The 16,375-nt window shown below is 36.4% G+C and overlaps 1 protein-coding gene across 2 annotated transcripts in view; it reads left to right on the top strand.

The window, feature by feature from the left end:
* LOC111155528 (mannose receptor C-type 1) overlaps nucleotides 1-16,375 on the top strand; it is a 101,218-nt gene that overhangs the window by 79,358 nt on the left and 5,485 nt on the right. For both annotated transcript variants that reach the window (XM_022515699.1, XM_022515698.1), the window contains 4 exons: nucleotides 797-899; nucleotides 4,141-4,373; nucleotides 6,469-6,634; nucleotides 7,470-7,619. In XM_022515699.1, coding sequence (XP_022371407.1) covers nucleotides 797-899; nucleotides 4,141-4,373; nucleotides 6,469-6,634; nucleotides 7,470-7,619 — 652 coding nt within the window. The remainder of the gene's footprint in view (nucleotides 1-796; nucleotides 900-4,140; nucleotides 4,374-6,468; nucleotides 6,635-7,469; nucleotides 7,620-16,375) is intronic.

The following is a 16,375-nucleotide window of genomic DNA, read 5'->3' as shown; positions in this document are numbered from 1 at the left end:
CCCTAGGACCAACCACGAAGGATGACTGTGAGCTTACAGGAATTAATATGCATCTAGTACTTAGTACAATGTCAGATATTATAGATGTGAGCTCTAATTGCTAGAGCCTATGGGTAAAGAAGCGAACACATGATAAATCAAAGACTTCATCTGACCCTGGATGAAAACTCTGGCAGGTACAAGTTTTTCTTTACTTGCTTTGGCTCATAGACTGTCCTCTGGAAGTTTGGTATTGCAAACATATCCACAACAAAAAATAGGAAAGTCTTTCCAGACTGGCATATGTCCATGTAAGTTTGCAAATAACATGTGAAACTTGCTAGTTACATACCAGCCATTTGCTCTGAATCCATAATGATAATTGCATAAATTAAATTAGCAATGAAGAAACATAGATTATACTCATTTCTCTTTAACAGTAGGATACCTGTTTTGGGGTTTGAGTCATGAGAATTTATATGGAGAAGATATTATTCTCCTAACATTTGATTGCTAAACTTTGATAGAGATGTATACCATTTCTGATAGCAAAGTTTCTCAGGCCTGTCTCTAAAATCATCCCAATCTATCTGGTTTTAAATTAAAAATAGCAAGAATTCAGTGTGAGAAATTCACTTGGAAAGTGCAAGCAGTTTCCTGTATAAAAGGATGAATTGAATGTGACTAAAAATGAATCAGGATAATCTTTAAATTTGGTGGTTAAGAATGAGGGTTTTTTCTTGACATATTAATGAATTGATTAAAACAATTATTGATTCACACTAATTTTTATTTTTCTTTCTCCACAAATGTACAGGCTGACTGTGTGGTTATTATTGGAGGGAAATCAAGGGATGCAGGAAAATGGATGGATGACACATGTGAGAGTAAACGAGGTTACATATGCCAGACCCTTCCAGGTAGGTTCTCCCAAACCTCGCCTGCCCATAGAGCGGGGTGGTTTTATATATATATATTTTAAGATTTTATTTATTTATTTGATAGAGAGAGATCACAAGTAGGCAGAGAGGCAGGCAGAGAGAGAGGAAGGGAAGCAGGCTCCCTGCTGAGCAGAGAGCCCAATGCAGGGCTCCATCCCAGGACCCTGAGATCATGGCCTGAGCCAAAGGCAGCGGCTTAACCCACTGAGCCACCCAGGTGCCCCTTAATATATTTTCAAAAAATGATCTCCTTCTCAATTTTGCTCTAAACCTTAAATGGCTCTAAAAACATAAAATTTTATTTATAGAATGGCCATTCCCAAGCACATTGTTTGTTTCTCACCGCAACCTGTGATCAAGAGAAAAGGTGACATTTTCTAGAAAGTATTCATGAGTGTAACCCTTCATCCATTACCAAAAAAATTTGTGCAGATTACCCTTGAAATTGGAACTTTTTCTAACTTCATAAGAAATATAGGATATTCGTCTACCTGTTCCTTTTTAACAATGTCACAGTAGGAATACTTCGGTTCTGCTTGCGTAATTTGAGAACCATTGGCACAGAACATCATATATGCCCCATCAGTTCTATATTCTCTGCCTTTAAAAATATAGATGTCTTTTTTTTTATGATTTTAAGAGTGTACCCAGTGTGGGGCTTGAACTCACAACCCCAAGATCAAGAGTTGCTTGTTCTACCGACTGAGCCGGCCAGGTGCCCCTAAAAATGTAGATACCTGATTTGTGTTTCACTTTGTATCTTAGGAAGCTCTGCAGTTAAACAAAAATAAAACAGAAAATGTGCATATTTGCTTGGAGTCCAGATTATGGTTGCACACACTTTAGTGTCCAGTGAAAGAAGAATACAAATGTCTAGTTACACAAAAAGAGGGCCAGAAATTAAAAGGTGGTTTAGAGAGGAGGGTGCAGGTGCGGGGGCTGCTTTCATTCTGAGAACAGCTCTTTGTGAGTTTGAACTAGAAGGTACTTGTTCTAATACATCAAACTGACTTTCCAACACTCTCCGGGGAATCAGGCAACTACGGTCAACTAATGACCATAAGTGAAAATTGCTTGAGATATTTTCAGATGATTGAAAAGTGCTGCAGAAATTCTAAGCTTTCATTAATTCAAAAGCTGGTCTAGGACCTGTTGCTTTTCCCTCTATGCTCTGTCCTATGGCTGCAGAATTTTAGGCCATCAGAAAAGTACACATGCCATCTGTGCCCATGTTTTGAGGAAAGGAGCGAATATCTTTCCAGGAGTGAATGCTGACTCATAAGCTTTTTGAAAATCTTTTTCTTCTTATTATAAACATAAGTGATAGAATATTTTCCACTAAGAAAAGCTTATTAAAGATAAAAAAGTACTTATCATCATTCACACATACCTTCATGATTTTATTCATTATATATATATATTCATGTATGTATGTGAATAAAACCCCCATTTAAAAAAATATGTAACACATGTTCTTTGTTGACATTTTAGAAAATGCAGAAAAGCATAAAGAAAATTATAAAGAAAAGCATAAAAAATATTACCCACAATCCAACTACCTGAAAATAACTTCTCAATAGTTTAGTTTTTCCTTAGTCATTTTATGAATGTCTTAATAAACAAATTGGACAGATGAGCTATTTCCTAATTGCATATAGCCTTCCGTGAAACTTTTTAAAGCTTTACTTGAAGTCTCACTTGGCACTTTTAGTGGTCCCCACATTTTCCACGGGTATTAAGACAAACCCAGACCTCCACAAGTTGGGAAACAGTAAGATCATTTGGTCTCTACAGGCTGTATGTACCACGTGAAGGGTGCTGGTCGGAGTCTCTTGGTTTACTGATATTCTTCTACCAACACAAGGTGGCAGCAACAGCAGAAGAAAGGGGAAGCTGCCTTGGCCGAAATGAAGTCATTACCATACTAGGTGTAATCAAAAGCACGTTTGGCATTTGGATAGTGACAGCACAAGGCAGATGGTAGACTAGGTCAGTATTATAGTGGAACACGTCTGAGAATTAGCCGAGACAAAATTGGTAGGCAAGGACATCTAGAACCCTAAAATAGGAGTTGGCAATTTTTTTCTGTAAATATTTTAGGCTGCAAATATACATTCTCTGTTGCAACTCCTCAGCTCTGACATGATGCTAGGCAGTCACAGACAACATGTAAACAAGTGAATGTGGCTGGGTTCCAATAAAACTTTATTTATGGACACAAATTTGAATTTCATACAATGTTTACATGTCACAAAATATTATTTTTATTTAATTGTTGTTATTTTTGTCAGCCAATTAAAAGCCATTCTTGGCTCACTGGCTACAAAAACAGACAACAGGCCAGATTTCACCCTCTTGCTGTCATTTGCTAACCTCTCACTTTAGGGCATCCATTAAGGGACACAGAAAGAAACTCTTTTTTGGGGTGTTGACAGTAAGGGGCACAAAGGATGGGTGGGCCTTAAACAGCCATTAGAAACACATACTGGAAGACTGAGGGGAAAAGTTCAGTAAGCCAAAGTGACTCTGTTTTAGGCTCTACCCCCTGAGTCGGTTTGGTCAAGATATGGGAGCCCTGGATGAAGGGTGTAAGCAATCGTCAGTAGGAGAAGAGCCTGATCCTGAGATAAAGGTTAAATGACCCAGGACTGGTGTCTGACTTCATGCCAAAACTTAAAGCAGGCTCTGGAAGGTCCATTACTAACAGGTAGAGTCAAATAGATACGAATGGATGCAAATTCATGGAGAGGGTGCAGCGGACAGAGGAGAGGGAGGAAGCTCTGTTGGTGACCTTGAAATATGACCAAGAGGGTAAAACAAAGATTAGTAATGACAGGATGGTAGATATTCTTTAATCGATGGAATTAAACTGTGTCATTTCTTTCATTCAGATACTAGATCTCATTGAATTTGTAGGCCTTTGGGGTTTTTTTTTTTCATTTTTTTTTAAATGTAGAAACTTGATTACATATCTATATTAATGGTCTAAATACAGTTTGGAAATTATTTCATTCAACCAGCCATACTGATTAAAAAACAGAGCTTTGTTTTTTGGTGTGAAATGACTCATGAAAATATTTTTAACACCTGATGGTTTAGATTTATGCTATCCTGATTATCTTTATAATGTATGAGATATGGTAATAGACGACGTGTACCATTAACCCTCAAAGAAATGGTTATTGATAATGCTAATGAAAAATGAATCTTTTTGTTCCAGACTCTTCCCTGCCTAATCCTCCAACAACAATTCCAACAGATGGCTTTGTTAAATATGGTGAAAGTAACTATTCACTCATGAAATTAAAGTTAGAGTGGCATGAAGCAGAGAAGTATTGCAAGCTTCACAGTTCCCTTATTGCTAGCATTCTAGATCCCTATAGTAACGCATTTGCATGGACGCAAATGCAAAAATTTAATGAACCTGTGTGGATCGCCCTGAACAGTAACTTGGTAAGATGCCGGGAACATGTGTGACTTGATGTGATTGGTTAATTGTGATTAAATACGATTCTCTTTCTGTTCATTCTGTTGGATATTTGTTACATGTAAGACACTGTGCCGGGCAATGTGAATGATGTGAATGTGAACTAGACCTAATCTTGCAAGGAACCCAATGCCTTCAAGGATCTAGCAAGCTGGTGATATCTGTCAGAAATCAAACTAAGATTTATGTAGCTTATATTAACTATAATATTGCTTTTGAATATTAAAATTAGATTCTGCATCTAAGCACTTTTATTTATTAACTTACTCCTCTCTGGTGTCCCAATTACAACTATGCCATCGGAATTAAGAAAGCAGATCAGGGCATGGTTCCTGGATCATGAGGCACTTTTTCTTTGTTGAGGCAAGCCCTGGAGTTATCGGTCCTAAAGTTGTGTGAAGAATTTCACTGCAGTCAATTCTCTGTGTTGCATAAAAGAAAAAGGCAGGTTGGTGGAGCATTGGAGTGGTGGGCGGAGGCAGCGGGCACGGAAAGAAGAGTGGTGATGAAGTTGCCAAAATATCCCTGTAATGAGTCTTCTCTGATGCCCTGTGAGCCATCTGTCCTCCCTCTATTTAGCTAGCCAGCCGGCAGAGTTCCTAATAGAATAGTGATGACTGCAAGTAACTAAGGGACAAGATGGAAAATGTCAAAGAGAGTTGTATAAAAGCGCTAATAAGAGGAGACAAAAGGTATGGGTTGAGTGAGGGTAGAAGGTCAAGAAGACTTCTCAGAGAAAGTGGGCTTTATAGATGTGGTCTGGGATGGCTGGACATAAAGAAGGAGTACCACGAAGAGACAAAAAGGTAGAAGGAGCTAGAACTGGAAAGCAGGTTGGTGTCAGATTTGAGAGAGCTTCTAATTGTGAGCTACAGAGATAAAAAGGTGCACTTCATGGGCAGAGTAATTCCTGAGTAGGGAAGTGAACATTTAAAAGTAAGCGGTTCCATAATGATTTCTGTGATGAAACTTAGGCAAGACATTTTTGTGTCTATGTTGACTTTTCTTGATAGTTCATTTTCTCTTATGGACTCATTTTCTTCTTATAGACATGGTCACAGATCTCTCATGAGTTTAATTAATTTTTAGAAAGATTAAGTGGATTTTCCACTATCCAAACCTTTATAATTAAAACAGTAGTATTATCTTCCTTATGTCTGTGGAATTAATGACTATGTAAGTATTATGTGATTAAACGTGATAGAATACTACAAAATCCTAACTTGGAATAACACATGCTTTTGATTTTGTCATTAAATCTTTGGTAATTGGCTTGGTAAATGAAATAATGTGGTTAAAATGGGAGCTATTTGAATTATTTCAAAATTCATTTATCTCATTAATACTATATATCATCTTTTTAGGCATTACTTGTAAAATCTCTCAGGCTGTTAAGAGGATATTATTGATTAGTAATATTTTTGACGTTATTAATTAATTTATATGTGATCATAAATTCATTCTACTAAATTTAATAAGAAAGTAAGTGTGCAAATTGAATAAAACAATCGGCTGTGTAAAAATTACTCTCATGATTTGCTGGAAGACCACCTTACTGGAAAGCAAGACACCTAGGCTCCTCTGTTACTTATCCATCTGATCTCACCTGTCATTTGTCATGTGTACTTTTTCAAAAGCTAACCAATAATCAGAAGAGATTAGTGTTTCTCTCCAACGTCTATCAATGAAAATCACTTAATTTTCATTATCATTTCATTGATAATATAATAAACATTTTATTTGTTCCGAAGACAAAATTTGTATTACCCTGAAAACCTGTGAAGAAAGAGTTTCTTAGAATAAGATGTAGGTGAAGTCTGTGTTTTTCAAATTAGTTTCCAAGGGTTTAGTTATGGGGAACTCTGAGAGTCTTTCTAAAAGAAAGGTGATATTTACTGAATTTAAGTTGGTAGAACTTATTTAGACAATGTACTTTTTGTTCCCAGATGTTGGAGACTGTCAAATTGTAGTCTCAAATATACTTCTGCTCCTCACTGGGTCTTTCTGGTGTTTTCGAAATGAGGCGAGACTCTCTGTTAATGGTGGCTTTTCTTCTTGCAGACCAATAATGAGTATGCTTGGACTGACAAATGGAAGATGAGGTTCACTAACTGGGCTGCTGATGAGCCCAGACTGAAATCAGCATGCGTTTATCTGGATTCTGATGGCTACTGGAAGACCGCATCTTGCAATGAAAGCTTTTATTTTCTCTGCAAAAGATCAGATGGTAATTGAATACACAAGAACAATCAAGGGGTTTGACATTTTTCTCAATAAGCTAATGCCTACCACTATTGATATTATTAAACAGGAACATGTTTTGGAGAATTAAGAATAAGATAATAAAACCTATCCCTACACCTAACAAAAGACTGACTTGGGAATAAACAAATGTATAGAGATCTGAATAAGAGAGAGAGAAAGTTTTCTTCAGTGCTAGAGTTTATTTGCATTTTTTAGATTTTTGAATTTTTATTATTGAGATTATCCTCTGCATCTATGATGTCAGATTTGTCAGGAAATTATGATTACCTTTTATATCAACAGCATCTGTATCAGAGTGCATATAGATTAATCAGAGTCAGTGAGATTATGGTTTTAGCTTTCCTAGAATACAGTCCTAGAAGTGGACAAGGATACATTCCTAGAGTTTTAACTGTCCCATTTCGTTATATCACAGACATGAGTCATAGCTAACAAGCGTTACTAGGCGTTAGGATTCCAGAAAAGAGTGACTTGAAGGGGGACTTTCTCGGCAAATTATTTTTAGGTGACTTTTTTAAAGGAACTAAACATCTTTGTAAGTATTTATAGATCTGCCTTCTTCAGGATGACTTTGATTGATTTCTATGCTATCGGAATATAGTCTATTGAAATGTATTTAAAATGAAAACAAAAAGATAAAGTAAAAAAGAACACCCAATAACAAAAACGTCAGATCCAAATAATTACCATTAGGACTTCTTAAAAATAATCGTCAATACAATTTTCCTTAGCTTCTACTCTATCACACTACAGAAACTTTAGATTTTATTTTATTTGAACTGTCTTTTTATTAACAGAAATCCCTGCCACTGAGCCCCCACAGCTGCCTGGCAGATGCCCAGAGTCAGAACACACGGCATGGATTCCTTTCCACGGTCACTGCTACTATATCGAATCTTCGTACACAAGAAACTGGGGTCAAGCTTCTCTGGAATGCCTCCGAATGGGTAAGTGCCACATCGATGTCAGAAAATGCCATCATCCTCTACTCTGGACTACTGTCATACAAATAACACTGTACGTTAAATCATATGGAATGTGAAGATACCTGTTCATTTTTCCCCATAATTTGTACCGTAACAAAATGCTCAACATCATCCCCCCAATGTAATTTACAACACTGTAGCCTCAGTGTTTTAAAGAAATACAGTAGAAAGTAATCATTTGCCGAACAAGTCTTTCTTATTTTCTGCCCTAATATTCTAAATTGTTAGGCTTGTCGTTCTCAGTTGTCCAGAGTATTGTGTTCACCTCTTCTCCCAAAAGCTCAAGGTCCCACAGTGCCCAGGGGCCATTTTGCTTTACTGTGACTAGAAAAGCATGGAGCCTGGGTTATCTGATGTGTGAAGAAGAACAAGACAAAAACTCAAACAGACCTGACATAGATGGATAATTTTCCTTTCAAAATAAAAATGTTAAATAAAGTTAATTTGTCAGAGTGCATTTAAAAATGCCACTAAATTAAATCCTACTTTAAAAATTACTGAATTGTTCTTATACTAAATTTTGATTATCTTCTAAGTTAGTGGTCTTTATCCAACAGCGATATATATATGAAAGCTATATTCTCATTTCCTTCAAATTCATTGAAAAGTTGACCTTGAGTTTTGACCTTTTCTTTTTACTTTTAGGCTTTTTTTCCCCTTCAGTTCCACTAAGGTATAATCAATAAATGAAATTATAAGACATTTAAATTATACAATGTGGTGGCTTGACACAGGTGTACATTGTGAAGGGATTCTCACCATCAAGTTAATTAATACATCGTATCACTTATCACATATTTACCTTTTATTTTTTTCTTTTCTGGTTGGAACACTTAAGTTCTTCTCTCTTGGTAAATCTCAATTGTTTTACAGTGTAGCATTATCAACCATAGTCACCATGTCATCCATTCAATCCCATATGCACACGCAAACGTAACACACACACACACACACACACACACACACACACACACTATTTTCTTTATGCAGTCATCTGTTGATGGACACGTAGGTTGTTTTTGTACCTTGACTATTGTGAATAATGTTGCAGGGAACATGGGAGTGGAGAGCTACCTTTGAGAAGTGATTTCATCGCCTTCGTATATATAGATACCCAGAAGTGGGACTGCTGGATCATGTGAGAGTGCTATCTTTAATTTCTGGAGAACCTCCATGCTGTTTTCCATAAGGGCTATATCAGTTTGCATTCCCACCAACAGTGTACAGGGGATCTCTTCTCTACATCCTTGTTACATTTATCTCATCTTTTTGATAATATCCAGTCTAACAGGTGTGAGGTGATACCTTATTTCATTATGGTTTTGATTTGTATTTCCTTGATGATTAGTGACATTGAGAATTTTTTCTGTATTTGTTAACCATTTTTGAATCTTCTTTGGGGGAAAAAAATTCTATTCAGGTCTATTTGTCTATTTTTTAATTGAGTCATTTTTTTTTTTTTTTGCTATTGTGTAAGTTCCTTGTACATTTTAGATCTTAAACCTCTATTAGGATATGCAGTTTGCAAATATTTTATTCCCTTCCATAGGTTGTCTTTTCATTTTGTTGATGGTTTCCTTGGCTGTGCAGAAGCTTTTTAGTTTGTGGTAATCCCATTTGTTTATTTTTGTTTTTGTTGCTTTTGCTTTTGGTGTCAAATACTATACACATACACACACACATATAGTATATATGTGTACATATGTGTGTGTGTGTGTGTGTGTGTGTATAGTCATTGTTCTTGGGAAGATAGATAGATAGATAGATACCTAAAACAGGTAGCTTGCCACCTGTTATCTTCTTTTTGCTCCTCTGGGTGTATTTGATTGGCTCTTCTTAGAGGCCATCGTTTCTAGCTTCCACTTTACCTGTCTGCACTTTACCTGTCTGAATCCCACTCCTATATGTTTCTGTTCCGTTATTCTTTAGCCCTGCGATTTCTGTTTGGTACTTGTTGATTCTTTCTCTCTCTCTCTATTGAAATTTTCACTTTGTGCATCGCTTTTTTAACCTCAATGAGCATCTTCATAACTGTTGCTTTGAACTCTGTCAGGTAAATCAGTCACCTCTGTTTCATTAAGATCCGTTCAGAGATTTGTCTTGTTCTTTTGTTTGGAACATATTTCTCCTTTTCTTCATTTTCCTTGATTCTCTGTGTTGGTTGCTGCACATTGGATAAAACAAACACCTCTCCCAGTTTTGAAAGCCTGGTGTCATGTAGGAGATGAACCTCATCAATCAACCCAACCCAACCTCCTGTTTGTCCCTCAACCCTTTGTGATGGTCTAAGCCACCATCTTTGTTTTTTAGTGGCTCCCAGTAGTTGAGGGTGTGCAAGGAACCTATGATGTCCCTAAAGAGAAAATCACAGTCAGCACATAAATGCAGGCTGATTAGAAGCCAGACTCTCAAGTGGCAGCTAGGAAAATATGTAAGCCAAGTGTGTACACATGATCCTTCCAGAGAAATATTGGTGACCTGCTTTTGTCATTGTGGCAAGTCAGAGAAAAAAGGTGGTGGAAGTACCCCCCGGATACCCCAGACTTCATGGAAGATCACATATTGCCCCTAGATGCATGCAAATTAGCAGCTGGACCACAGGCAGTGGGTTGTAAAATATACAGTCAGTCCCTCTCCAAGAAAAGGCTGGAAAATGGGCATTTTTGCTGTTTCCTCTTAGCTGAGTCCTGAGTGTGGGGGTGGGGACAGTTGTGTTGAATTCTCGCGTGCCCACTTAAGAACTGTTTCTTTGTTTTTCTGTCATCCTGTGGGTCTTATGGCTGCAAACCCCACTGGTTTTCAGAGCAAGGTAGTTTGGTGGCCTGTCCCTTAGGGGGAAGCTTTAAAACTTGGGGTGCTAGAGGTGTGGTCCAAACCCTTTCCTCCTCAGGGGAAAGCTGGGAGTTGGCTACTCCTCCTGATTATGTGGTGCTCTACTGGAGACAGGCTTTATAGAGTATGTCTCAGCCTTTCCTACTCCTTTAGATGTAGAGATACTCTCGGTTACCCCATATGTCAGAGTAACTCAACTTGTTTCTGGATTTCTCTGAGGTAGTTGTTCCATGTGTAACTGTTCATTAGTGTGTCTTTGAAGGAAGACATTTCAGCAACCTCCTATTTTGTCATCTTAGTCCCTTGCTGTAAGTTTTGACTTCAAATTCTGAGTCAAGTGAAGTCTCTTTGACTGTTCTTTGTTCATTGGGGGGGGGCTTTATTGTAGGGTATATATATCATATATATCATATGTTGGTTTAGTTCCTTTATTTCTTCATTTCTACTATCATATCTATGTAACATCTTGTATGTCTATAATTGTTATAGATATGTTATATAGAGAGGTATTATAGATATGTTATATATATATATACCTGTTATATATATAGAATATATGTATGGAACATACATAATGTATATGTTACATATATATGTCTATAATTGTTCTACCTTCTTACATATGTATGTTATATATGTGCCTATAATTGTTATATCTTCTTAATGAAATGAAAATTTAATCATTATACATGTCCTTATTTGTCTCTAGCAAAAATTTTTGTCTGAAAGTTTATTTTTTCAAGTATCAGTATAGCTACTTCAACTTTAAGTTACTATTTGCATGGTATATCTCTTTCCATGCTCTTACTTTCAATCGTTTTGTGTCTTTGAATCTCAAGTGTGTATTTTGCAGATGACATATAATTAGATAGTTTTAAATTTTATTTTTATTTTCTTATTTTAATTGTTAAATTTATTCTGCTAATCTGTTTTATATTACAGCAGTTAATCTATTTATATTTGATGTAATTATTGATAGGGTAGGATTTACATCTGCCACTTTACTTATTTGCCATATATCTTTTGTCTTTTGGCTCCTCTGTTTCTCCATTTCCACTTTCTTTCATGTTAAATAGATAATCTCTAGTGTACCATTTTAATTTCCTTGTTATTAAAAAATGAATTATAAACAAAAAATAAATTAATAGTCTCTTATTTTCACTTAGATAGGTACCTTTATTAGTGCTTTTTATATCTTCATGTGGATTTGAGTTTCTGTCAAGTATCCTCTCACTTCAGCCTCAAAAACTCTCTTTAGTATTTCTTGTAGCGCATATCTGCTTGTGACAATTTCTCTCCATTTTTGTTTAACTATGAATTTATTTTTTTCCCTCATTTCTGAAGGATAGTGTTGCTGGATAGAAAGTTGTTGGTCAGCAACCATTTTCTTTTCCATCCTTTTGAGTATCTCGTGCACTGGCCTCTGGCCCCCACGGTTTCTATTGAGAAGTCAGTGTTGATTTTTTTGAGGTTCTCTTGTATATGATGAGTCACTTCTCTCTTGCCGATTTTAAGAATCTCTTTCTTTTGACAGTTTGTGGTGTGAATTTCCTTGCAATTATCTTACTTGGAGTTTGGATAAATATGGAGTTTCCTAGATGTATACATTAATGTTTTTTGTCAAATTTCAGAATTTTTTAAAATTTTATTTTTTAAAAGATTTTATTTATATATTTGACAAAGAGAGACACAGTGAGAAAGGGAGCACAAGCAGGGGGAGTGGAGAAGGAGAAGCAGGCTTCCCGCTGAACAGGGAGCCCAACATGAGGCTTGATCCCAGGACCCTGGGATCATGACCTGAACCAAAGGCAGATGCTTAATGACGGAGCCACCCAGGCACCCCAAATTTCAGAATTTTTGACCATTATTCCTTCAAGTATTCTTTTTGCTTCTTTCTCTTTTCCTTCTCAGACCCCCATTATGTATATTTTGATACACTTGATGATGTCTCACAAATCTCTGAGGCTCTGTCAATTTTTCTCCCCCCCCCCCCAATATTCAGACTGGATAATTTCAATTTACCTGCTTTCATATTTTTTTTGGTTCTTTCTTTTGCTTAAACAAATCTGCTCTTAGGCTACTCTAGTAAAATTTTCCCTTCAATTATTGTGATTTTCAACTCCAAAATTTTAATAATTTCTGTCTCCCTCTTAATATTCTCTATTTGGTGAGATATTATGCATACTTATTTTTTTCCCATTCTTTACATGTGTTTTCCTTTATTTCTTTAACATACCTGATTTGGTCTTTGGTAAATCAAAGGTGTGGCTTTCTCAGAAACAGTCAGTATTAAATGCTTCTTTCCTTGGGTATGGGTCATACTTTCTTGTTTTTTTTTTTCCATTTCCTATATTTTTTTGTTGAAAACTGGACATTTTAAATAACATGATGGGCAACTCTCAAAATGAGATTCTTTCCATTCTACAGAGTATGCTGTTCCTGTTTGTTGTTTTTTCTCTGGGTTAGTGATTTTCCTTCACTAATTCTGTAAAGCTTGTATTCTTTTTCATGTGTGGTCACTGCAGTCACTGCTTCCTTAATTTAGGGGTCAGCTCATGGTTGGGAACAGATTTCCTTAAATGCCTAGAACCGATAAGTCTCCCAGGGTTTCCTGAGGGACTCTGCCCACAGCTACTGCCTTCCACATTCATTCAAGTAGTTTAAAACTCTGCCTTAGTCCTCCCTTCCTGTTTGTGCAGACACTCAAGGTCAGCCAGTGGTGAGAGCTTAGGAGTCCCTCAGATTTTTCATAAGAATGCATGTCATCTTGGGTGTGTACATGCCCCAGTGCATGTCTGTGGCCTTCTAGATTCCCAAGAATGGATTGAAGTTTTTTGGAGTCCCTCAGATTTTTCATAAGAGTGCATGTCATCTTGGGTGTGTACATGCCCCAGTGCATGTCTGTGGCCTTCTAGATTCCCAAGAATGGATTGAAGTTTTTTGGAGCTCCCTGTGGACTGCTTATTCCCATTTTTTCTTTTAAGTTTTTTTCTTTGTTATCCTCTTTCCCTCACCTGTTATCCCTGCCTCGGGCATCTGTGATGTTAGACAATTGCCACTGAAAATTTTTGAAAAACGCCATCAGGAAGAAGGCTGTTGACACTGTTGAGTTCTGAAATAGGATAAATAAAGCCAAACTTTGCAAGTGAGACTTTCCATGGAACTGTCAGATAAAATAATGGAAATTATTTGAATTGGGACTTTGAAAGAGCTCCAACCCCATTCTGAGTATTCTGGTGGCTTCTAGGCTGCTGGTTTCACTGTGATTTGGGTGCTATTTGTTTTTAAGGTAAACAGAGCTGAGGATAAGACAATGAAATTAGAACAAGTTAAAACACCATGAAGCTCACTCTTTATCCAAATTTTCAATGAAGTTTAAAAAAAAAAAAAACTTGGAATGAATATGGAGAAACTTTGTTTTCAATTTTAGGTGACATGTTTTCCCATAAATAAGATAAATGATTCTCATTTATCAAAACATGTCCAAAATATTTTGAATTGGTTGTTATCTTTGAAATATATTAAACAATGAAATATGTAATCATGCAATAAAAACAATCACCAAAGGGATCATCCAGGACTCAGAACTGATGCAGGCATACAGTTAAGTGTAGGGTTCTGAGATTCAGAATGCCTGGATCATGCCCTCTGCTATCATTGGGATCTTGACAAATTACTTACCCTCTGTACTTTTGGGTCCTTATCTATAAAGTGAGGTAACAATAGTGCTCATTTAATAAGATAGTTGTAAATTTCTAGTGAGATCATACTTGTAATGCACAATGTGAAATGTCTGGCATAAAGTGCTTAAAATATATTAGTTATTATTATAAAGCTATCGATTTTTACTATAAACTCTAATGCTGATACTGAATCAACTCTAATGTAATGAGAGATGTTGATGTCATAGTAATATAACCAGTCTTTCAGTTTTCCTCTCTCTTTTTACTTTGTACAGTCCTATACCTAAGAGCAAGATTAATAATTAACCCTGCTGCCTAAAAAAACTAAGTGTTCTTTATCACTACCTTAAATACCATTCTCTTTCCATCTGCAGAGAGGCCTAACCCAAATCTTTTTTCACATGTTGACCAGAGTAGTCCATCCAAACTGAGCCATCTAGTAACACTCTAAGTTCCTCCCAGTAGGTAGGTCTATATATCCATCATTTGTCTATAGCATATCATCATGAACCAAATACAGAGGAATTCATGTATCTGCATGCCACATTCTTGAAGAAGCTCTAGGCTTCCCTCTCTATGTCTCCTCTCTCATTCCTTCTCTTCTTGGAATTATTTTCTATTCATTCCACTTGAAATCCTATGCTTCTCAATAACTTAAATTATTTTTCTCCATGCTCTCCTTTAGTTACTCCACTTAAAAAAATCTTCTCTGCATTTGACATGTCAGTTACATATCATACTTATTTTCTCTTCTAATCCATCCATCTATCCATGCTATCTCCTGAGCCATAACCTTGTTAAGACATACTCTATGATGACCTGAAAAGACATTTTTCGAAAGAAGACATCCAGATGGCTAACAGACACATGGAAAGATGCTCAACATCACTAATCATTAGGGAGGTAAAAATCAAAGCCACAATGAGATACCACCTCACACCTGTCAGAATGGCTAAAATCAAAAAGAGAAGAAATAACAAGTGCTGGTGAGGATGTAGAGGAAAAGAAACCCTCATACTCTGTTGGTGGGAATGTAAATTGCTGCAGCCACTGTGGAAAAACAGTATGGAAATTCCTCAAATAATTAAAAATAGAACTATTGTATCATCCCATAATTCCACTATTGAGTATTTACCCAGAGAAAACAAAAACACTACCTCAAAAAGATATATGCACCCCTATGTTTATTGCAGCATTATTTATAATAGCTAAGACATGGAAGCAACTTACATGTCCATCATTAAACAAGTAGATAAGGAAAAATGTGTGATATTGGTATATATGAAATGGAATATTACATAGCTATGAAAAGGATGAGATTGTGCTTTCTTTTTTTTTTTTTAGAAACACAATGGAACTAGAAGGTATTTTGCCAAGTGAAATAATTCAGAGAAATACCATATGATTCCATTCATAAATAGAATCTAAAAAAGGAATAAACCATCAAAAAGCCAGAATCAGAATTATAAATACAGAGAACAAACTGATGGTTGCCAGAGGGGAGGGAGGTAGAATGTTGGGCAAAATGGGTGAACATGAGAGAGGGAGAGATACAGGCCTCCAGTTAAGGAATTGGTAAGTAAAGGGAATAAAAGCAGAACATAAGGAATGCAGTGATAATATAATAGTGATGTAATTGGACAGAGGGTAACTGTACTTCTGGTGAACATAGTATAATATATCAACTTGTCAAGTCACTAAGTTGTACACCTAAAACTGATGTAACATTGTGTGTCAATTGTAGTCAAATAGAAAAAAACTCACACACAGACACATTGCTACAACCAAACCCCCCTCAAAAGGGGATATTACATGAATGCTTAAATATCAGGAGGCAGGGATCAAAGTGAGCCATCTTAGATTCTGTCTACCATGAGAGCTATTGCAATAATTTGAGTGTGAGATACTAGTGGCCATTCTTAAGGTAAAGGTAATAGAAACATAGAGAAGCAGACAGATGTGACAAATATTTAAGCAGTAAAATCAACAGAATTTGGGCGTAGGCACTAGAAAGGGTGGAAGTCGAGAATGATTCTCATGTTCAGGCCTGAGCCAGTGGAAAGATGCTGCCATTGCTGTTCACTGATACATAAAGAGCTAAGGAGAGATAAGATTTCGGGTCAAGAATTTTATGAGTTTTGTTTTGTACATGTTGAGCTTGAAGTGCCAGTGAAACATTACAGCAGAGTTTAAAAAAAAAAA

This window comes from Enhydra lutris, unplaced genomic scaffold (assembly GCF_002288905.1).
Source record: "Enhydra lutris kenyoni isolate GAN:26980312 unplaced genomic scaffold, ASM228890v2 scaffoldscaffold42, whole genome shotgun sequence".
In the NCBI taxonomy this organism is placed as follows: domain Eukaryota; kingdom Metazoa; phylum Chordata; class Mammalia; order Carnivora; family Mustelidae; genus Enhydra; species Enhydra lutris.
This window is presented reverse-complemented; position numbering and strand designations above follow the sequence as displayed.